This window comes from Trichomonas vaginalis, chromosome II (assembly GCF_026262505.1).
Source record: "Trichomonas vaginalis G3 chromosome II, whole genome shotgun sequence".
NCBI classification, from domain to species: Eukaryota; Parabasalia; order Trichomonadida; family Trichomonadidae; genus Trichomonas; species Trichomonas vaginalis.
The window spans coordinates 20373583-20397426 of record NC_067204.1 but is presented as its reverse complement, the minus strand read 5'-3'; the positions used below and the strand labels follow the sequence as shown (position 1 = coordinate 20397426).

The 23844-nt window shown below is 29.4% G+C and overlaps 7 protein-coding genes and 1 pseudogene across 8 annotated transcripts, besides 3 other annotated features; 4 read left to right on the top strand and 4 right to left on the bottom strand.

Moving 5' to 3' along the window:
- Positions 1-967: part of a mobile genetic element that runs on past the window's edge.
- On the top strand, positions 419-739 carry TVAGG3_0578310 (uncharacterized protein; the record flags this gene model as incomplete). The annotated part of the gene is made up of 1 exon (XM_001299063.1): positions 419-739. One exon carries the CDS (start codon positions 419-421, stop codon positions 737-739), a length of 321 nt encoding a protein of 106 aa, XP_001299064.1.
- Positions 968-2614: a mobile genetic element.
- Positions 2615-3856: 1242 nt separating this feature from the next.
- Positions 3857-4162, bottom strand: TVAGG3_0578280 (cyclin-dependent kinase inhibitor 2C-related family; the record flags this gene model as incomplete). Its single annotated transcript, XM_001299061.1, has 1 exon — positions 3857-4162. The coding sequence occupies one exon, from the start codon at positions 4160-4162 to the stop codon at positions 3857-3859; it is 306 nt and encodes a 101-aa protein (XP_001299062.1).
- A 4436-nt stretch (positions 4163-8598) lies between these two features.
- Positions 8599-21864: a mobile genetic element.
- On the top strand, positions 9341-9647 carry TVAGG3_0578270 (uncharacterized protein; the record flags this gene model as incomplete). The annotated part of the gene is made up of 1 exon (XM_051239077.1): positions 9341-9647. A coding segment is annotated over one exon (307 nt), but the record flags the coding sequence as incomplete, so codon positions are not given.
- Positions 12208-12785, top strand: TVAGG3_0578260 (uncharacterized protein; the record flags this gene model as incomplete). Its single annotated transcript, XM_051239076.1, has 1 exon — positions 12208-12785. A coding segment is annotated over one exon (578 nt), but the record flags the coding sequence as incomplete, so codon positions are not given.
- On the top strand, positions 13723-14115 carry TVAGG3_0578250 (phage tail repeat-like family; the record flags this gene model as incomplete). The annotated part of the gene is made up of 1 exon (XM_051239075.1): positions 13723-14115. The coding sequence occupies one exon, from the start codon at positions 13723-13725 to the stop codon at positions 14113-14115; it is 393 nt and encodes a 130-aa protein (XP_051096899.1).
- Positions 15745-17120, bottom strand: TVAGG3_0578240 (annotated as a pseudogene). The gene has a single exon. A coding segment is annotated over exon 1 (1376 nt).
- Positions 17184-20726, bottom strand: TVAGG3_0578230 (DNA/RNA polymerases family; the record flags this gene model as incomplete). The annotated part of the gene is made up of 1 exon (XM_051239074.1): positions 17184-20726. The coding sequence occupies one exon, from the start codon at positions 20724-20726 to the stop codon at positions 17184-17186; it is 3543 nt and encodes a 1180-aa protein (XP_051096898.1).
- An 894-nt stretch (positions 21865-22758) lies between the features above and the next one.
- On the bottom strand, positions 22759-23524 carry TVAGG3_0578210 (uncharacterized protein; the record flags this gene model as incomplete). The annotated part of the gene is made up of 1 exon (XM_001582731.2): positions 23162-23512. One exon carries the CDS (start codon positions 23510-23512, stop codon positions 23162-23164), a length of 351 nt encoding a protein of 116 aa, XP_001582781.1.
- Positions 23525-23844: the final 320 nt, after the last annotated feature.

Below are 23844 nucleotides of genomic sequence, written 5' to 3'. Positions count from 1 at the left end.
CAAAACACGCAAAAGACTTTAATGACTAGATGAAAGGTGAAACAATGCATTTAAATAGAGTCGATGGAACTAAAGAAAATGTTTCTTCTCCACCAGTAGTTCTTCCGTATGGTCCCTATGGAATGTATGGAAACCCTTATGAACGACCATTTGACCCATTGACTGGTGGAAGTAATTGGTATCATTATGGACGAAGAAGAAAGACAGTCAAGTTGGAGACAGACGTGAAGAAAGCAACTAAAAAGAAACCAAGGAAGAGAGTTATAAAGCAATGAATTCAACAGGGTGAAAAACCGGGTGAAAAAAGAGGTGAGATCTCACCTCTTCACCTAAATTTATTTTGTGCTATGTTTTCATACGTGTGAGGGTGGTGATATCATTAATTTTTAAGTTTATTTTTTATTTTATTTTTATATAAATGACGAAAACTATTGAGATAACAAACTACAACGGTCATGAGTTCAAGAATTTGTTCTTCGTTCCTCGTGAAAATACATTCTATCAGATACGAGGGAGAAAAGGTAAAGTTAGTTTGAGCGTTTATGACTACAAGCATAATGGAAAGTTTATACAAGCATACGATACAAACGGTAAGCGTGTTTCATTAGCTTTGTCAAAACTTACTAACATTTATTTTGACAGTGACTTTGACCTATATGAAGAAGAAAGTGAGTCAGAAGATTATGAGCTGTTATATGAAGCACAGCAATGGGAGGAGTTGCAATACTTTTGTAAGTGAGAACGTTAGTGTGAACGTTAGTGAGAACGTTTATTTTTTACAGTAGTGAAGTCGTTAGCGAAGTCGTTAGTGAGGTGAAGTGGTTGGTGGCTTTGTAAATATTTAAGGTTAAGTTAGTGTTGTCGTTTGTGTTGTAAAATATATGTTAGCAGTTTTGTAAAGTGTCAAACCGTTATCATGGGTAAGGTGGAACGCAGTGCCGCCGTACCCAAGATAGGGATACTAACTTCTTCAGATCAAATGAAAACAATTCAGGAAAAAGGAAATAAAAAGATCAAAGGTATTCAAAAGTACGATGATAATCAATTCAAGTCAACTCAATTATTTAAGGGTATCAAAGAACAAGAGTCACCAAAAGATTTAATTTATTTCGATGTCGATAATTACAACAAACCAAAGAAATTAATCTTTTATTATGCTTCTTTCAAATTTCTGGACATAATCAAAATTGTGAAAGAGCATTTTATTGATGCAACCCATTCATTACTTGAATTTAAAATGTTGTTTTACATGATATCAGCCAAATTTCCAAATACACATGCATTCCCAATTTTTCAATTTGTTGTTTATCCAAACACTTCAGAAAATATTGCATTCTGTCTCAAGGCATTTTTTAACTGGGCAAAAGTAAAACCAAAATATTTTATGTCAGATTGTGCACAAGAAATCGAAAATGCGATTATCAACTCTTTTCCAGAAGTTATCCTTCATTGGTGTGCAGTTCATGTAATGAGGGCGTTCAGAAAAAATTTGAAAGATTATGCATTTGAGAGTTCAGACAAATTGATATTAGATACAAAAATGAACTATCTTGCATACGGCAGAAATGGCAAGAAAGAATGGATTGAACCAACGTTCAAAAAAATTCTGGAAATAGCCGAAAAATTCCCAGAATTTTCAAAATACATACAAAATCAATGGATATCAAACCAAGAAAGATGGACAGCCGCTGAAAGAGATGAAAATTTAGCTCTCACAAATAACATTTCAGAATCGATTAACAAAAAAATTAAATATTACTACTTTGGCGGAACAATTTTCATGAGATTGTGATCGATTTGTGATGAATTAATCGATTTTATCGTTCCTTCATTTTATTACAGAATTTCTCAAGATATAAGGCTCAGAGACAAAATTCCAAATCCGTTGCCATCTGAAAAAAAGCCAAAAAAGTCTACAATCAGACTGGATACAGAAAAATTTATAATGCTCACTGATAAAATTAAATCGTTAATAGTTAACTCATCAGCAAACTTAAATACGCTTCAATTGGGTTTAGATGACCTACTTGATAAAGTTGTCAAGGCAGCAAAGGTTCAAAAACGAATGACCCAGTATTTTTCGAAATTAAGTATCCCAATGGAAATCAAGCTTAGTATTCTCACGCAAATTACAGAATTTGGATGCAATACCCCTCAATTCGTTGTTGAGAATGCCAAGTCTTTTCAAGATAAAATTATTACAGATTTCCACCTTCAAATTTATACAACATTATAAAAATTTATGAATAAAAACTTGATATAAAATAACATTTTTATTTTTACTAAGAAAAAAAGGTTTTGATAATAAATTTATTTTATTTCGAAAAAAGTAGCAATAATCGTAAAAGGGTATTGATAGGCTTGCTAAAGTAACTAATTTTAGCTGTCAAATACTTTTGTATTTTGAAGTAAATTAGTATAAATTTGATATTATTTTAACTCCCTTTGAAAACCTCAATTTTTCATACAGAGGGAACGGGAATAGCATCCAATATTCCCTGAGAATGGTTGCACATTCTCAGTTCCCTCTATATTTCGAACGAAGCTCTCATCGGTCTTTTTTTAATACTAAACGTTTTTTTTCTGTCACTTTTAGCTAAAATTTGGGTTTGCCGAAGGCACTTGAGTTGGGTTTTTGACTTCGCTAAAAAATTTACTCAAAATACACAAAAAATTAAATAATTTGAAGTTATAAATCGAATAAAATTATGCATGAGGAGCTATTAAATAAAGTTGTGTATGAGAATATTACACTTAGATTAATAGAAATCGAGTTATAATTCAATAATTATGATGCCTTACGAAAATTATAATTTTGTCACTTTTCCAGGCAAAAATGATAATAAAAAATCGTACAGATTTTTCTCTAATATATTATTTTCCGCCAGCATACCCAACTATATATCTTTTATTTATATATATATCAGCAATATATCTTGCATATCTATATCTTCAACAATATTTTCTATCATGTTGATTCCTATTACAGAAGGATCAATTTAATTCTGATGACAAGAATTTTTGATTCGGATAAAGTAAACTTTAAACTCGGCAATTCCAATTCCAAAAAGTGTCATATTCTAAATTATAGTTTATTCGGATTAACACATACTGTTAATAATTAAAAAGTTGATTTTATAAAATTACTGGAATAAAGGACATTGTTATATCATAAAGAATCAAAAATGGATAATATATCTTTCAAAACACAAGGAGATATCAGTATCCACTATTCAGGATTTAAATTCGAAAGAACAGTTATTGATGATGGAAAACATGAAATGAAATCTCCAAATGGTACATTCGAAATCGGACATCTTGGAAATGGATTTGTTCGAATCACAACAATATTTGACATATCAGAAATTTTGTGGACATGTGAATAATAATTTGTCACTTATAGCATATCTACCTAATTGTTTCAATTAAAAGAATTTTTACAATAAAAATAGAACAAGTTGCAGAGATAATTTCGATGATTGACTAATTTGTCACTTTTTTTCAAATCATAATAATAGGAGAAGAAGAAAATTCAGATAATTTCTTCTCGCTCTTTGTCGGCCAAGCACCACAGCTACACCACACTAGAGCAGAGTTTTTTCGAAGCCTCTTATCAAATGAGAGACTTCTAGTAAAAGTACATTCTCTTATCTCTTGTAGGTAGATATGCTATAAGTGATTGTATAAGTTATGATAGATTGTTGTAAGTTTGAAAGAATAGTCAAAGATTAAAAAAAAACTAAAAATACAGAGAAATGTATAGAATCAGTGGGGAAAATTGAATTATTTTTTATTTATAATCGAATCAATCTTCGAAAATATCAAAAAATAAAGAATATTATCTTATGTAAGAACATTATTTTTTGGCACCATGTGAAATAAGAAGTTCGGCTGTTTCTTTATTATTATTCCATGCTGCAATATGAAGTGCGGTTTCTCCATTTTGATCCTTTTCATTGACATTCGCACCATGTGAAATAAGAACTTCTGCAATTTCTTTACTATTTGCATATGCTGCATCATGAAGTGCGGTTTCTCCATTTTGATCCTTTTCATTGATATTCGCACCATGTGAAATAAGAACTTCTGCAATTTCTTTACTATTTGCATATGCTGCAATATGAAGTGCGGTTTCTCTATATTCATTTTTTTTCATTGACATTTGCACCATGTGAAAGGAAGTATTCGGTAAGGGATGTAATACCAATAATAGGTGAATAAATAAAACATTTGTTTATATCATTAGTTTGATCGAAATAAACTAAAAAGGATTCAAGATTTTTGTAAAATTTACAAATTTCTAAATTGATCTCTAAATTGTATTCATTCATCAAGAATGTGACAAAATCAATGTTGTATGAAATAATTGCAAATCCCATGCAATAATTGTTTGGTTTTCGATATTTCAAACATTCACTCATGATCTCTTTGTTTCCACCTAAAAATGAAAAATTTAGACATTTTTCAGTTATTTCTGAGTTGAATTTAGTTCTTAAGAACTTGAAACAATCAACTGCTCCATGATAACAACATAATTCAAGTAATGAATATCCTTCATGAGAATATGGATATAATTCGCTTTTAAGTTTTTGATCTTTATCAAATCCATCGATTCCAGTGAATGTGATGAATCTTTCTAAGTCATTATTCATAATTGCTCTGTATATTGTATTTTCTGTGTGAATATCAAGATTTTCAAAATCATCTTTTTCGAAATCAAAAAATTTGTCTATTTTAATTCCATATTCTTTATAAAACAGGATGCTTTGGGTAAATGTGAGATCGTTGACTTCTTCAACATGATATTCATCATAAAAGAGTTTGGCAAGAAATAAATATGACTTTGTATAGCGATTGTTATACGGAATGATATTTAAAATGTCTGCCATAATATCTTTGGGTGGATGTTTATTGGAATCAATCAATTCTGTTTTGATCATTTTGAAAATCAAATTTAATTCTTCTTCTTTTTCACTTTTCAACTGATACAACACGTTGTATATATCAATATAGGATTTGTAGATGTTTCTTAGTTCACTGTATTTGCTTGGATGAATAGTAGTATATGTTGAAGGGTTTTGTGACTTTTTTTGTAAACGTAAGAATTCATACATTTTTGAGCGATTTTGTATCATTTTTTTTTACATATGAAGTAAAAAATGTATGATTTTTACGGTTTTTATTCTTACGTTTTTGAATAAATCAAGATTTAAAAATTTTCAGAATCGTAAGAAATTTTCACTAAACCCATACATAATGAAATAAAAAAAATAAAAAAAATAAAAAAATAAACTTTAAAAATTCATGTCTTACATTTTTTGAATAATTTATTTTTTTAATTCGTATGAAAATGAGTGAATCAAAATTCGTGACTGTGAATCAATTAATGAATAAACTTTCACCAATTCTCACCCATGTTAAACAAGTAGACGTTTATTTTGATGATTGCATAGAAAGTTTATTTTATAAAGGTAAGTTTAATATTAAACCTATTGCTTTTGCATTTGATGGTAAATTAATCGAAAATTCAAAAATTTGGGAATTAATTCTGGATATTGAATTTATAACAAATATTAAGGATAAGTGGTTTAAACAACAAAACCTTTTCACTAAAGTTCTTTGTAGATTAATGATTAAAACTGAGGAAAAAGAATTTAACGGATTTAAATATCATCCATGTAAAATTTTAGAACTTGGTAACGAAAAACTTCAGAAAAAATTAAACGAAAGACTATCAAAAGATAAAGTTGAAAGAGTAAATAAACTCACTAAAGGTAATGATGATGAAGATGAATTTGATGAGTTCAACATTGAACTTTAAGAAACTAATGATTATTTGAATTTATGAAATCAATTATTTGATTCATTCTTTCTTCAATCTTTCTATTCTTTTTGTTAAATCATCTATTTTCATTAATGAGGTGATTCTTGATTGAGGAATAGATTTTAAACTAACAACACCTTTTATTTTTGAAATTTTGAATCCATGACCCTCCGGGTCTTGGACTCTGTCCTCAACTTTAAACATTTTATTCAATTTACATGTTGTCAATTCTTCAAATAATTTTTTATTATTAGCATAATAATCATTAAATTCTTCAACAGATGAAAAAATTTTTATTTCAGTAATTGGTTTAACAACGTTTATTTTTTGTTGAACATTTTCACTTTCATTTATTTCTTCCTCCTCTGTTTCATTTATTTTTAAAATCGGTTTCATTTATCATTAAATAAAAATTAGAATATAAGTGATGAAATATATTTTTTAATTAATATTAAATCAGAGATGGCGGCAGGATTCTTTAAAAAATTATGGGAAGGAATTAAGAAAGCTGCAAGTTGGGTTCATCAAAAATTATTAAACCCGTTGCAAACTTTTTGGCACCAGTAGCGAAAACGGCAGGAACTATCATAGGAGGAGTATTAGGTGCTAAAGCAGGTAATCCGCGATGGGAGCACAAGCAGGTAACGCAGTTGGTGGAATTGCTGAAGGAATACTTAATAAAATAGGAGGAATAGTGGAAAAATAAATATTATTTTTATCTTAGTATCGGTTGTAGTCGATAAACCTTATCTCCTTTATTTAATACTTCCTTACCGGAACATTTGCTATTTGTTCAGCAACGTCACTAATTGCTTCTTTATTCTTAAATATCCAATTTGCTCCTTTCTTATTTTTCCCAAACTTTATGCGCTCCTCTTTTTACTTTATCCCACAGTTTCTTAAAGAATCCTGCAGCCATAGTTGATTATTTCATTAAAATTAAAAATTCATTTTCATCTTTTAATTTTGATTTTTTATTTAATAATAAATGACGACTAACTATTTAGTGCCAAACACTAAACCGATTAATGGAAATGTATTTCATTCATTCGAAAAGATAAATGAAATATTCGCAAAGAATGACGGAGAAGATATTATAGAGAACTTGAAAGTTCATGCTATGACTCTGATGCTCCATATTTTGATGATAAACAAACTCATTTAAGAATTACAAATCCGGCTCATGATGTGAACCAATTAGGTGACACATATATTAAACGCAAAGTTAAAGCAACTCTAGTTTCAAATAAAGCTTTCACATGTGATGCCGCTTTTAAATGCATGCGTTTATTCGTTGGTTACAAATCATCAAATCAAAGCTTTAAGCAATTAGAAGTAGAAACCGAAAGAGGTGATGCTGGTTATCTTCAGATGGATTGCGCCCGTGAATCTTTCGCATTTGCAACATATAAACCAAAATCAGAAAGGAAAGTTAAAAAGTTTGTTCATTCGTTATATAATAATGTTCAAAAATATGATAACTCAGTATGTGGTAAATATATTGACCCTTCAGAAGTTTTCAAGAAAGCAAATGAAGAAGTTGATGTCACTTTTGATATGATTATTCCGGTAAATGATTTGTTAGCATTTCAGGCGTTCGATGATTATCCTAAATCATTTGGTGAAATCATTCTTAAATATTATGTTTTCAGGGATACTTTAGTATTTTGTCAGGTTGACCCGTTAAGAGTTGCTGATTTACAAAATTACGTTTATGAAAAGATAACTGATGAAAATTATGAAAAGATTATGAATCATGTTTATAAATATGATCGCAAATTCCAACAAATCGGACTTCCTGCCAAATTAATTACAAGCTTAGCCGCTACATCTGCTGACGCAACAGTTGAAGACGTTATTATTTCATGCACAAAGATGGAAGTTTTAGAGGATAAATGCATTACACCAGGATACGGTTTAATTGAAGAATCAGTTAAAGCAATACCACGTTTTATTTAGTAAGGAAGATCCATTCATGATTCCAGCTCAACATATTGACGTTCGTTCACTAAATGGAGGTTGCATCACTCCTGAAGGTATCAGCTCAGATTTCTCATACGCTCTTCATAATGTTACAGATGTTGTGTTAACATTTCCGAAGAATGCAATGCAAAGAACAGTTTTAGAAAATCCAATGCTTCGAGGTCTTCAGGTCACTATAGATTCCAGAAACTTCCCCGATCAAGCGATGACCACAGTGGGCGACATATTCTTTACACGTATGCTTCAAGCTTCTGATTTAGATGGAGTGAATGAATGCACAGAAGAATACGAGGACTCATTAACTAGACCACTGAATGATGATGATGGCGCCATTAGCTAGAACATGGAAAGACCAAACTTCATTCTTATGCACTATTCCAGTTCAACGTGATGGAGCGGGTATATTCTTTGATGGATTAGAAACTTTCAACTCACAAGTTACAGTACAAGTGAAAGCTTATCCAATCATTCAGGGTGAAAACACTTACTGTTCAAAGGTGACAAATCCTCCTCAGGTTTGGTTTACTAGGACTACATATTGGACATGGACACCGGATGAAGGTTTGAAATATCATCCAACAGGTACACCACCACAGTATAGAAGTTCATATGATGAAATATTGATGAATAGAAATGTTTAAAATTATAAATTTATTTTTGATTAAATGGATTTAAATTCATCCACCCCTTATGAAGAATTAGCAGGAGTATATAATACATACGTAGATGATATGATTAATGAAGCATTGAGTGATAATAGAAATGCTCTATCTAAGGAAAAATTAATGAAAATTCCATATTCTGAATGTTACTTAAATTCAATCACTGCAGCAATTGGTAAACAAAATAAAGGTAAAACATTAACGATATTAAAACAAATTATCATTATTGCTAACACTTCACCCTATTCACATGTGTTAATTATATCAACCGTTCAGGTTCACCTTCAGATGATACATTTGAATCTTTAAAGCATTTATCAAAATTCCAATTATTTATTTATCACAAGAAGAAGCAGAAGATTATTTAAAAAACTTTGTAATGTATAAAGAATTATATAATACAATCAAGAAGCAAGGATTAGAGGATAAAATTATTGATAAACAACGGGATGAATTATTTGAAACACTTTCTATTTCAAATTTTGATAGAGAATTTTTGCATTCACTCATTTTTCTAGATGATGCAGTGAAATCAAAAACTAATAAACAATGAGAAATCATATTTTAATCAGTTATTAACTCAATGTCGACACATTCAGTGTTCATTCTTCATGGCTGTTCAATACTTTCAAAGCATTAAGCACAAACATTAAATCAAACCTGTCCACCCTTTTCATTTTCAGTGGGTTTAGTCGTCAACAGTTGAACGTTATGCTTTATCAAGTGAATTTACCAATGAGCATTAATGAACTTTACACACAATATCAACAATTAGGAGAACATGGAAAAATAATAGTTGATTTAAATAAAGGTTCCATTAAATTTGATTAACTTTTTATAATTAATTTTTATTTTTTATTTATAATTAAACATGACAGAAATTGCAAATCTTCTACAGGTTCCATTAAAACAAGGAACAAACAAAAAGGGTGCATATAATAGAACTATGAAAGTTCCAGACGGAATGAAAGAATTAGTTCATATTGTTGCCGGTCTTCAAAAGGATGTTAAACAAATGAGAAACGTTTTAACATTACCAGAAGCTCAAGCATATGCCAAACGTCACGGACCAAATTGGGAAGCACACGAAGCAGACATTACGGGTCCAAATGGAAAACCTGATGGAATAAATGAAGTTTTCGTTACTGATGGTCAAGGAAATATTAAAGTCATAAATGGGTATAAATTAACAATGACGGATTATCCTAAACGTAAAGCATATAATGAACATTATCCTATGCAATTTGATGAAAATGGAAAAGCTGTTAAACAATACATTGGAGAAGGTGAAAATGGTCCAATTAATTCATACCGTCATAATCCATATTCTTACTTCAATGAAGAATTAAATGCTATTGAAGAGGGACCGGATGGATTACCACGATATTCTAACCAGTTTGATGGTCAATATGCAAATTTGAGATTTCTGAAATTCCAGCTAAGAAATTCTTTAAAGTTGCTTTATTCGATCCAGTTTTCGCAAATGTTAAAGATGAACTTAAACAGCAATTCCAACCAATTATAGTAGCAAGAATTGCATCAGGTGCTTTATCTCAAGCATTCAAAGATTTAATTAAGAAACCATTATATCAGCAACGAGGTTTAACTTATGATTTAGTTAAGGAATCAGATAAAAGAAAATTTGAGAAATCAAATAATTATAAGAATGCAATTAATGAATATATTAGGTCTATTAATTTCGATGAAAATGCTAAAAATCAACTTCATGAACAAATACAGGAAATAATAGATTCAAAAGTTCCAGCAAAATAAAAGTTTAAATATATTTTTTTATTCGAATATAAATGAGAAGACGTTTCACTAGTCAAAAGAACACTAACGCAAAAGCAGAGATTACGGTTGGTTATAATGTAAATGATGATAAATCACGAATTATTCAAAATGTTAAAGTTAATGTTAGTCCTGAATTAACAAGGTCAGCAACTCAACCAAATTTATTAACTCGTGACTTACCGAAGAATGAGGAGAGCAAAATAAAGAAGATGGAGACCCAATCATTTATCTGAACCGGTAAAGAACCTGTTGAAATCCCACTTATCCAACATACCAGCCACTTGATAACCCAGGAATCTACGATTCCAGTCGCAATGCGCCATATAAAATAGACATTAATTCTGAATTAATGAAAATATATCGTGATATAATAATTAATAATTATGATTCAATAATAAATTTAATTGACCAATCTGGTTTAATTATTTTACCTTATGAATCATTAATTCACATTATCGCCATTCTTTGTGATGTTCAGGATTCAGACGTTAAGATTCAATTTTTCATAGATGATGAGGTTTCATGCTGCGGAACAGTTGCAAAAATAAATCCTATAAAGGATATTAGCACAATTAAGATATCAAAGAACGGAACAACAACTGAACTTCATTTAACATATAATGATATTTATAATAAAATAGTTGATGAATATAAAATATCACTTGAAAAATTCTTTGTTAAGGCTATTTAATATTCAAGCATTAACATTATTGAATAATAATCCTTTGAATCATAATCGATAATAATTGACCTTTCACCAGTTTCTATCGTTTGTTTTATTTCTTTTTGTTCCCCACTATCTGGATCGGTCATTGTAATTGTTTTTGTTATAGTATCAGCTTTATCTTTAACTTCAATCTTTTTTCCATCGGGATATTTAAACCAAAATTCCAAAAATTCGATATTGTCAATCTGTTCATATTTTAATCTATCAATTACATTTTTAATACCATCTGAAAATCTTATGAAATGGTCATTATATGGGTTTGATTGAACTAAATTTGAATGAAGTGAAATATAACCTGATGATGAATATGACATCGACTCATATTTTCTGAAAACACTAAAATTTATAACATGAATGAATTTCTTATTCGTTGAATTTATGAATTCTTGAGGTAATCTTATTCTAGTTTTATTTATCACTGGAAAATAACGCTTTACCATATTTTTAATCGTAATAAAAAAATGTCAATTATCAATATTATTTCGAATAATAATTGTGAATTAAATTTAACAGTTAGTGGAATTTATAATGTTACTCTCGTTTCTGTGAGTGGTAAATTTAATCCCATTCTTTTAAACCCTTCAGATTATATATCATTTATTAAAGATGACCATGAAAAAACGTATGATATGTATATAAATAATGTGATAACGAAATGGGATATTAACATGATTTTAAGTTATTTAAATGAATCATTTATCATATGGTATGAAGAAAATTTTAAATCAAAACCTGATAAACTTTTTGAACTTGATGAAATAAATAATCTTATTAAATTTCCGCTGAAAATTAAATTTTGTACTCCTCGTCTTCGTTCATTGTTGGGGATATTAAATTTTGAAAAAGATGTTGGGGATGTTTTGTATTCTGACACTGGTTCTAATTTCATTTTAATCAAATGTGATAAAGTTAATACCCCAATGAGATTTTCACATCAAACATTAGACCCTAACTCTTACCCATCAATACAAAACATTTTATCCATCAACTTAAACACATTTTCTTTATCATACCCGTTTCAATTATCCGGGAATTCATTTATTCTTCATTCAAAAGATTTATCAAATATTAAATTTAGAATAACTGACCTATTTGATTGTGATTTAGAATTTATGAATGAAATATTATGGCAATTTCAAATAGAAAAAATAGCTGATGAGATAACGGATTAAATATTTATTTTTAAATCGTAATAAATGATTAAACAACAACAACCACAGACCATTACATACGCCACATATGCATATAATTCAAAGACGGCAGAACAAACACAAAGGTTGAAATATGGAGATTTGGAGATAGTATTGAAAAATGACCATTTTGAATTCGTTTGCAAAGGTGGTGCAGTGATATCAAATATAAAAGAAATTTTATTTATGAATTCAAAAATTAAAGGTATAACGGATGATATAACATCAATTCCACCAGAAGAACAAAGATATTACGCATTAAATGCATTTCCTAAAGTTTTGAAGATTGGAAGATTTAATTTAAATGAGGAATTCATAAAAGGTTTCCTAAATGACATAATGAAGAAAGCAGATAAGGAATACGTTCATACTGAGTTCGCATATGTGGCAAGTGTGTTAGTGAAGAAGGCATATAAGGAATATGTGGATGAAAAAGATAATGAAATTATAAAAAGGGTTGAATGGTACCATGAACGGACATCGAAGATTTTAGAAGGTAAAGCCAATACAGGGTGGGTTTCAGGATGTTTAGACCTTAAAGCGGATAAAACTTATGTTAACGATGAGTTAAATAAGAAGGCAGATAAAACATATGTTAACGATGAGTTAAATAAGAAGTCAGATAAAACATATGTTAACGATGAGTTAAATAAGAAGGCAGATAAGGAATATGTTAACGATGAGTTAGGGAAGAAGGCAGATAAAACATATGTTAACGATGAGTTAAATAAGAAGGCAGATAAGGAATATGTTAACGATGAGTTAGGGAAGAAGGCAGATAAGGAATACGTTAACGATGAGTTAAATAAGAAGTCAGATAAAACATATGTTAACGATGAGTTAAATAAGAAGTCAGATAAAACATATGTTAACGATGAGTTAGGGAAGAAGGCAGATAAGGAATACGTTAACGAAATATACCAAAGTTTGATAGGAACAAAAAATATTGAAACTATTGTTGGCGACTTTTCTGTCAATGAAGAAAATAAATATTTTAGATGGGAGTTTGTACAGTCCTTAAGAAATGGTATACGGTATAAACTCATTCCGAAAAATAACAATGAAATGTATGTAGGCTATATAAAGAATAATGGCACACAAGTTAAAGTTCCATTAGACAACAACTGCTACTTAAACTTATATGGAGACGAACAAAAGAAATATTTAAGAGTTTATGAAATGGTAGATATGACATTACCTGACCCAGCACCAGCACCATATTATTATGACTATGGTGTTGACGAAAGAACACTACACGCAGATGAACAAAAGCAAACATTATATTTAGATTTTTATAGATATAAAAGATATAATGCAATAGAAAAAACGAGAATAGTATATTATTATACAGATGACAGAAATAAATATTATAGTCAAGATTTTACCTACCCTGAAAACATAAGATTATATTATAAAAAATATTCTGACACAAACAAAAAGAAACCTGAAATAGTTACACTATATTTTAAGTTCAAAAGAGACAATCCTATAATATCTCATATGTTTGATTTAATGAACCCAGTAGGTTCTATTTATACATCTATGGATGCAAGAGGTCCTCAAGTAATGTTTGGTGTTGGTGCATGGGAACAAATAGTTGACAGGTTTTTGTATTGTGCAAACTCTTCAAAGGAAACCGGTGGAAGTAAAACAATTACGGGTGAAAATTTACCTGCACATAGTCACTACGTTAATTTAAGCACATCTCAAGCAGGTTGGCATAAGCATAGATATTGGGATTGGTCAGGAATGACAAAAGGTAAAGGATATGATGTTAAAGACGACGTTAAATTTGCCATAAATTGTTACTGGAGTGACACTCAGGGAGAAGGAAACCATACACATAATGTTTCAGGATATACACAAACGACGGGACAGAGTAAAGATTACATGCCACCATTTATGACAGTTTATGCATGGTATAGAGTTCAATGAATGCTCAATGTTTGTGAAACAAACTTTAGGAGCTCCAAAAGAGTGAACGGCATAATTTAAATTTTTATTTTAGTATAAATGAAGATTCTACCATATGGTGTTATTGGAAGAGATAAAGAAGGAAACCCAATATTTGATCCAAAGTTAAAATTAAAGTTACTGACAAGACAACAACTTGAAAAGTTATTGAAACCAAAACAGGATGAGAAAATGAGAAAGAAAAAAATTTAAATTATGTAATTTTATTTTTATCATAAATGACAACATTAATTAAGCCAACTATTTCTAAATTAATGTTACCAATGAAATCATTTCATGGAGTACTTATCCCAGGTTCTTCACAATTAGCCGGGGTAAGTGTTGGGACTCAAGGTGGAACATTAGTGAATCCATTCAAATTATTAACTAAAGATGAAGTTAATAAAATGATGATAAAATAACTGATAACAAAATTTTATTTCAGTGCTACCATAAAAACAGGTGAAATCTCACCTCTTCACCTCAATTATATTTTTGGTCAAAGCTTCCACGAGAGAAAAGATTCCTCATTCGCTAAGGATTCCAAAAATGAAAAAATCATTGATTTCGGCTGAGAAAAAACAGCAAAACCCTTCTTCCACGGGAACAAAGAAATAAAGAAGAAATAAAGAAGAAATAAAGTAAATTTTTTATTTATTCCCGTGGAAGATAGAGCACTTTTATGACATTTTTGATTCACGACAAACAAGACAAACAAAGAAAATGAGAAAATGAGAAAATACGGCGCCGTCGCGGTTCGAACCACAGACCTTGACCCCTCCATAACACCACCTTAGACCACTGTGCTACGTAGCCTGTCGACATAAGATTTTATAAATTACATATTTGACGTAAATTTATTTCCCAGTCATTCAATAATTAATTATTTTTGAATAACTACCTTCCTCCTGTGTTGTTGTCTAAATGTCATGACCTTCAGGTCTCGTCACACAGTGACTGTTGTCACAAACTTTAGAACGGCATAATTTAAATTTTTATTTTTATCATAAATGAATACCCCACAAGCTCAAAATTTACCACGAATCATAACAAGGGAGGAAATGATAAAAATGATGCAAGAACATGTTAAAAATAACAAACCACTAAAATTGAGAAAATGTGGTTATGCAGTAATGATGGAAAGAGAGATGTTGTCGAAGAGGAATAAAAATTAAATTTGGATAGAGTTTAAAAATTCATCTTTATTAAATTCATCTCTTCCAATCAATTTATTTATTCTATTAAAATTCTTTTATTTTTGTTCACTCAGTTTAAGGATTGAACGGTAAGTTTCTAATTTTCGATTATTTCTTTATTGTTTCAACCCCACCACATTGCGGCTTCTTTTTGTAATAGCATATTTTTGATTTAATTCTGTTTAGTTCTTTTTATATTCATTGTCTGGACTCTTGACTGCTTCGTTGTTTACTCATTTCTTACGAAATAAAAAAAATTAAATATTATTTAAATATAATGAGTAATAAAATAAATCGGAATTTCTATTAATTTATTGTTCAACTTCAACTAATGCATTGCCGTTAATATATCTAACAAATTCAGCTATTGTGCAAATCTTCGTCTTCTTTTTGTCATTGATTTATCAGTTTTTCCATAATCGAGATGAATCAAAAACTTTATCCCCTTGTTTAAAATTCATGAGCCCTGAATTAATTTGTTCACGTTTAACATCATTCAACCTTTCCATTTGCTTTCTAATATATCCCATTCTTTTGAAATATCATTTTTCATTTCCACCGGTTTCATGTTTATTGTTCTATGCCATGTATTATTGTAATAATATACTAACTGTTGTATGATGGAGTCATGATTTCCATCCCAGTATATCTGACCATTAACCCCTAACGCATCTCTAAGAGTTCTCATTACCCATCAACTATTTTATTATGAAACGTATATGGAGAGGATGAAAAGTAAAAATTAATTTGTGGGAAATAATGAGTCATAGCTGCCTGAAATCCTTTATCACCATCACCCCTTATATTATCTACTCTTTCATGATCTAGTAAGTATTGAATAGCTCTTCTTGTTTCCTGTTCTGTTTTCCCTTTCACCGGAATGCAATATAAATATCTGGTGTTAATGTTAATGGCAAATAAATAAGTAACGTTTCCTTTTGAATATTCTAAATGATCAATTTCGTATGAATATGGATATAGTGCAAATGAAGGGCGACTAAATTTTTCCTTTAACGGTTGAATTTTTGGGTCAGTTGGTTTATTTAATATTTTGAAATCCTTTTTAAAATCTTTTTGCTTCTTTAATGTTTGAAATGGATATAATAAAGTGAATGATGAAGGATTAACTGAAGGAGGAGGTACTACTGTCGTTGGAGGTTTTGGTGTTGTAAGTGGTTTAATTTTATCTGCTTTGATTTTGGATGATGAAGTTTTGGAATTCATTCCTTCCTTCATTAATTCTGGATGTATTCTATTCATTTGTTTTAAATATGCTGTATATAAAGGTTTAATATACTTTCCCGCTTCGAGTTTATGTTGAAGGATGAATTCCAAAAGTTGATCTTCATTTAAAAGTCGGGCTGAATATGGTTTAACTAATGAATCATAAATTAAAGCTTGTGCATCATTTATGGTCTGAAGGACCTGGGCGTTTTGCACCTTTTGTTTTTGCTCCTTTTGCTTTTGCGGCTCAGGATTATATAATTTATATAATTCATCAATATCTTCTTCTGTTAATACTTTATTTTTGAAATCTTTCAACTGTTTAAGTTGTGATTTAGTTTTTCCCTTTGTATATTTTTCTTCTTTAATGTTCTCTCTTAAACGTTTAATTATTTTATCATGATATTTCAAAATTTCATTTTTATAATACTGATAGTATTCACCCATATCATCACCTGTAATTGTTTCATCATATTTTTGGAGATATGATTTTAATTCATAATAACTAAGAAATTTTTGATTAAGTACTAAATCATCAATTAAATTTTCTAAATCTACGCTATTCATTTATATAAAAATAAAATAAATGTTTAAGGGTGCCCACCTCTTTGTCTCTTCTATGACATTTCATTAAATAAATGGCATACAACATCCATTTTCACAACATACAGCCTTAGTGTGTGCTCCTGTTAATGCAGTCTTACCAATTGTTAAGCGAGTCATTGACCCATTTTTAAGTTGTAAATTAATATTCTGACCATCAAATATCACTTTATCATTTATTATATCCAAATAATTTTTAGGTGTTAATTGTTTATTTTGTCTTAAACTAACACCTTTCATTTTTTGTGCAATCTTTTTAAAATCACTTCCATCAATTGAACCGTTGAATGATGTATAACACTTAGGACATAAAGCAACCATGTTATCACCTTGTTTCTCAATTGCTAAACCCAATAATTTTTTCTCATGTGCTTTTTCTTCAGCTTTATTCTTTAATTTAGGTTTAAATTTCTCATTAAAACAAAAGAAATCAAAAGGTGCGAATTTGTAAATGTTTTTATCATAAAATTGTTTATCAGTAACAATTGCTTGAAATGCTTGAGTGTTAGGAAGACTTGGATCGCCAGCGATTGCCCAATAAGATGAATCAGTATCACCTTCAATGAAATGAAAACGATTAATATCCATGCATTTATACATAAAATCATAAATGAAAACCAAATACCAGTATTTAGCATTATCTAAAGTGAAGAATGCCTCTTGTAAACATGTATCACATCTATAAAATCTATCTTTAAGCATCACTTGATACGTATCTTCACCTATTTCTCTTATGTTTTTAAACTTATTTGACATACATGCAACGCGTGCCTTCTGTGCATTCATTATTTTAGTCTTTGCGTAATTTTGTGTATTCATTGCATCGTAACCATATGATCCATTAAGTGAAATCTTGCAAAATAAACTTTTTCCTTTATTTCCTTCTAATTCAGCCTTTTGTCTTTCGTTCATAAATTCGTTCGCAAATTCATTAAAACAAGTGTTTTTCGTAAATGTTAAAATTGATTGAATATCATCGATGATAAAATGAAATCTGTCTATTAGATACCAAAGATAATAAGAAGAAAATGGTTGATATTGGTTGTGTGTTGATGCTAACTGAGTTAATTTTCTCTGTTTCTGGTCAACCGGTAGATTGTTTGATTTCATGTAATTATACATAAAACCACCAATTGTTTTTTCATCTGTGATAATATCTAAGTTTCTTATTATTGGTAAAAAGTTTATGTAATCATTAATGTATTTTTCATCAATGTGACCCTTTACTTCAGCCACGAATAAAGTATTTTTCTTCTTAATAATTCCCAGTGCTTTTGCTTTCTTTGTTGCTGTATCACAAATGATAACACCATTCAATCTTCCCGGCATATACATTTTATGGTCAGTATATTGAATGAAATCATGAGGATTAGATGAAAATGATGAAGGATATAATGAATTAAAGTCAACACCAACGAAATGAGTCATGATGTTGGTGGTGTCCTCATTTGATACAGTTTTAGTTTCTGGCTTATATGAAAGTTTATTAATGTGTGTGATTCCTTTAAGATTAACTCTATGTTGAACATTTGATAAACCACCAGTAATTCCATTACGGAGGATGTGATACGCTTCAACCGAATCTAAAGTCATTGGTAAATTATTTTTTAATGTATAATTTCTTAAATTAATTCTTAAACGTTGAACATCCTCATCTTTATTTGATTTTACGACATTGCAATAACAACACATTAACTGACAATTTTCTTTGGTATGTGGTTTTTCATTATCGATTCTATCTAATGTTGGTTTATTTGCATATGTAAACGCTTTACCACACATTTTGCATTTAGATGAAAGGATTAAATCGTGATAGTATTGATAGTCATCCATTGAAACATTGTTTTTAGTATCCCTTTCTGCTTTTTCATCTTGTTTCTTATATGATTCAATTTTATATTTCCAATACTTTTTCGTTAATTCAAAACTTGATTCCACATTTTCTTCTTCTGGATATGTTTCGTTAGGATTAAAGTCTTTATATGCTAAAGCGTAACGAATCATTGATGCATTCGATGATAATGAAAGATTATGGAGCATGTCAATTTTATAAACAAATGTTTCTTCAATAATTTTATCAATTGGGTCAATCATAATTTCAACATCTTTATTGCAATAATGAATAAAATATTCTAATCTATTCTCAAAATTTTTAGCATCATTGAGATATATTTGATAATCTGAATCGGATATTGTTTCTTGTGTTAATGCTGAATAAAATGAATCTTTCGTGAATGGTTCCTTTTTATATAATTCTTCTTCGTAATTCTCCCATGTGATGAATTGATATGGGAAGAATGATTTAACACGTGATTTATTGTTTCCGAAATCTTGAGTAAATTGGTCTAATGTTCCACCCGCTATATAATTTCTGATGTCAATAAATCTTAATTCATATGGACAGTTTGTTTTCTTTACAATGATTTGCTTAAATTGAGAAGAAGAACCCAGCATTGATTTTATTTTCCATTTTGCAGTGTTTAAATCACGAAGAATTAAATTTAAATCAAACTTTCCCGAATTAAAACCTATGATATTCACTTTATTGAATTCCTCATCTAGAAGTTCTTTAAATGCTTCCTTCTGTTTTTCATTTAATGTATGGGACAAAGTCCCCGCCGTTTGGTCCGTTTGCGGCTTCATTAATTCTTCATATTGTTCAATATTTGATTTAGCAACTAATGAACAGGTTGAAAATAAAAATTCAATCCAATCAGAGATGAACGAATCACTTGATGTTAAGCAAAAATTCCTCGTAAATGTTTTATCACGGTCTACGACCTCGCCGCTTCGGTCTGAAAGACCTTCAGGACTCAAAGAGTCCGTTTGCGGCTTTATTTTGACAGTTGATGATACCATAAATGGTTTTAAGTAAGCGTTCAAAGTTGCACATTCAGAAAGTTGAAGTTCTTCTTTAGTCTCTAATGTTTCGAAGTCAAAAGTAATATAATATCTTGTTGGTTTATAATATTCCTGCAAATTGTGAGCTAATAGCCATTGATATATCTTCTGTTTCGTGATATGTGGTGCATATGGTTGTTGTGTGTTTTGCAATTGAACGTCTTGAATTAATCTTCCATTATTTTCTTTACATTTCTCACAATGTTTTAAAAATCTTCTTTGGTTTTTCCTTTCTGGGTCATCACGGATAGAATATACTTCTTCTTTGCAAAAGGGGCAAACTTTATATCCTGTGAGTGCTTCAACGTCTGTAATTCTGTCAGCGTGAAGTTTTCCACATGGACTCTGTGTTAATAAAATATTTACTGTTTCAAATTCTGGATCTATCATTATTGATTCCACTAATGGAAAGTCTACCTTATTTATGTCTACGTCTTCTGGTTGAGGGTCACAATAATAAAAATCAATATTAACGTTTAACATTCTTGCTAACCTCTCACTTTCTGATGAAATGTCAAATCCTTCATATGCATCTATGGCTTCATTTAAATAACTTCTACGAGTTTTAGGATTAACACCATCAGGAATGTTATAGAAGCGTTTAAATAACCTTCTACCTTCGGCTCTTATTTGATTATCATTCATTTTAGCTGTTCCGTTTTTGTTCATTTATGTAAGAATAAAAAATTAAAAAATAAATAAAAATAAAGTTTATTTTTTTTAAAGTCCAGGGCTAAAGTCCATAAAATGAATTAAGAACACATAAATTTTTATCATCTGCGACGTGACGAATACATTTTAATTTACTCAAGAATGCGTACCCTGATACATTAAATCTAATTCCTGTCTTATTTAATTTCACAACTTTGAAAAGGAATGTATGAATAGCTATAAAATGATGAGATGATGTTTTATGGGTTGCTTCCATTTTTCTGAAATAAATGAATAAATATAATGTTTATAAGTTTTCATATCTTTTATATTCTTAATAACGAATGGTATAGACCTTTCAACTTCGTCTTCCTTCGGTGCTGTTCTTTCATATGAAACATTATTAGTATCTTCAATAATGAAACCACAATCGCATAAAATTTTATATGTACCAATTGTTTCTTTTGATATTTTATCTAACAAATCAAAAACTTTATCAACACCTGTACATTTATTTAAATAATAATTTGTGTAAATATCATGGTCTTCTTTCTTAATCGTATTTGTTGCATATGTTACATTTTTCAGTGCTTTTTGAATTTTTCAGAATCAAGAGGAGGTGAAAGTAATATACATGGATAATCTCCATCGTCAATAAATTGTAACTTATGTTTATGAATAAATTTTGTGCCTTCTTCTGAAAGTGTTTCATCTATTTCACCATCTAATAAATTTTTAGTAGATTCCAAAAAGTAATTTTTATATCTTTCTTCATGAGATTTTTTGAACTTCTGATTCTGAAGCTGGGATATTCATTAAACCCTCTACTTCATTCTCATTATATTTTTCAACTTCTCTTAATTCCTTAATTTTTTCATCTATTTCATCTCTTATTTTTTCCAGTCTTTCAATTTCATCATATTCATCATCTTTAATCCGTTCTTCATAATATTCAGGGAAAACATCAGGTTCTTTAGGTTTTTCTTCTTCAGATGTGGGATATAAGAAATTTATAACATCATCTTTATTCATTTTTCCATCATAATCTAAATCATTTAATAACTCCGCGAATTTTTGACAATTTCTTAAATAATATTTATTAACTTCATAACTCGCCTCCTCTAATATATCCTTTATTTCCTCGTTTGTGAATCCCAATTTTTTAACGTCGTTAGTCTTGACACTCATTTTCATACGAATTAAAAAAATAAATTATTCAAAAAATGTAAGACATGAATTTTTAAAGTTTATTTTTTTATTTTTTTTATTTTTTTTTATTTCATTATGTATGGGTTTAGTGAAAATTTCTTACGATTCTGAAAATTTTTAAATCTTGATTTATTCAAAAACGTAAGAATAAAAACCGTAAAAATCATACATTTTTTACTTCATATGTAAAAAAAATGATACAAAATCGCTCAAAAATGTATGAATTCTTACGTTTACAAAAAAAGTCACAAAACCCTTCAACATATACTACTATGAATGTCTTGATCGGACATTAATAATTTTTAATAAGGACACATTCCTGTTTTACCATATAAAATATTATTTAAATTAATTAGAAAAAAAAATCTTCTTCTTCTTTTTTCTTATGGAAATTCCGTGTAAAGTGGCATTCTTCTTATTTTCATATGGTTACTGATCGCTTCTTTTCTGCTCGTTATGGCAGAGATGATAAAAATGAATGGTGCAGCCTAATTTATTACTCCAATTGGCAACTATCATGTATAGTAAACATAGTTGTATTGTCAGTTATTCTTCAGCATTATGCAATTTAAAATCAACTTCGTTAATTTTAATTATTTTGCAACAGTACTCCTACTTGGAGATAACATCAAGATTGCACCTGCCAAAGCCCACATTAAAAATCGAAATTTTGCATCTCGAAAATGCAACGACAGAATTCCTTGTAATTTTGTGTTCTTACGTTGCTTATGATATATATTCAAATAGCTTGAATATAGAAAAAGTTACTAAAAATTGAGAAAATTACTAGTAAATTTATATATAAATTACTTATAAATTACGATTATCTCTATAATGAGTGCACTGTACCGCATATAATCGTTTGATATTTAAATACTCCTTAAATTAATTAGAAATAAAAAAAATTCTATATTATAGATGTGGAAAACAATGATATCAAAGATTTCGGATATGATTTTCAAAAACTAACCAAATACTGATATGTTATTCTACAGATCATATATTAAATCATACTACCTGCTATTTATATTGATGATTTGAATTTTGGAGATCCCAGACGTTATTTCTCCAAACGAAATCCTGAAACTTTTCACATTAAAACAGCTAAATCAGTTGATGAAATTTAAAGTTTGAAAACAAGCGTTTTAATTAACAAGTATAAAGTAAGGACATACAATCTCATTGTTAGTATAGTCATGACAGGTAGATACAACTATTGTTCGCTCACGTTTTAAATAAACAGATTATTTTTGAGCTTTGCTTAATAGTTCTGCCTTCCTTTTTGAAAGCTGTCGTATTTTCTCTTCTAATTCGTTAATTTGATCAATTTCTTTTTCGTATTTTGGTGGTTCTTGTTGAATTGGTTCTCCACCCAATTCATCCTTAGCTAATGATTCATCATTTTGATATAATGATGAAAGTTCTTCAACTTTTGCTGTGTCTGCTGCAATTTGGCTCTTTAATTCTTCAATTTGTGCTTTTACTCGGTCCAACTGTGAACCAACAGCGATTTCTATATTAGCACATTCCTGAAGCTCTTTAATACCCTCTCTGAGTTTGTTCCTAAGCTCTTCGTTATTCTGATCTCCACTCATTTTTGAATTTTTAAACGATTAAAAATGTTGTCACTTTTTTAAATATCAAGATCAACTGAATTTCATGATATTCATATGACATTATCTTTTAAGAACTCAATAAATGTAAGTACTTTGAGCTGTAATACAATTTGATCCAGAAATGAATGATTAGAATAGATTAAAGATTATTTTTCTCTTATTTAATGTTTTAACACCTAACATCATTTACATATTGCATTCATTCACTTCATATTAGCAGATACTCTATAAAATAAGTTTCTACTGCTCATTTATATCTTTTTTATACAATATGCACTGACTTATAATCTCTAAAACATATTTGTATGTTC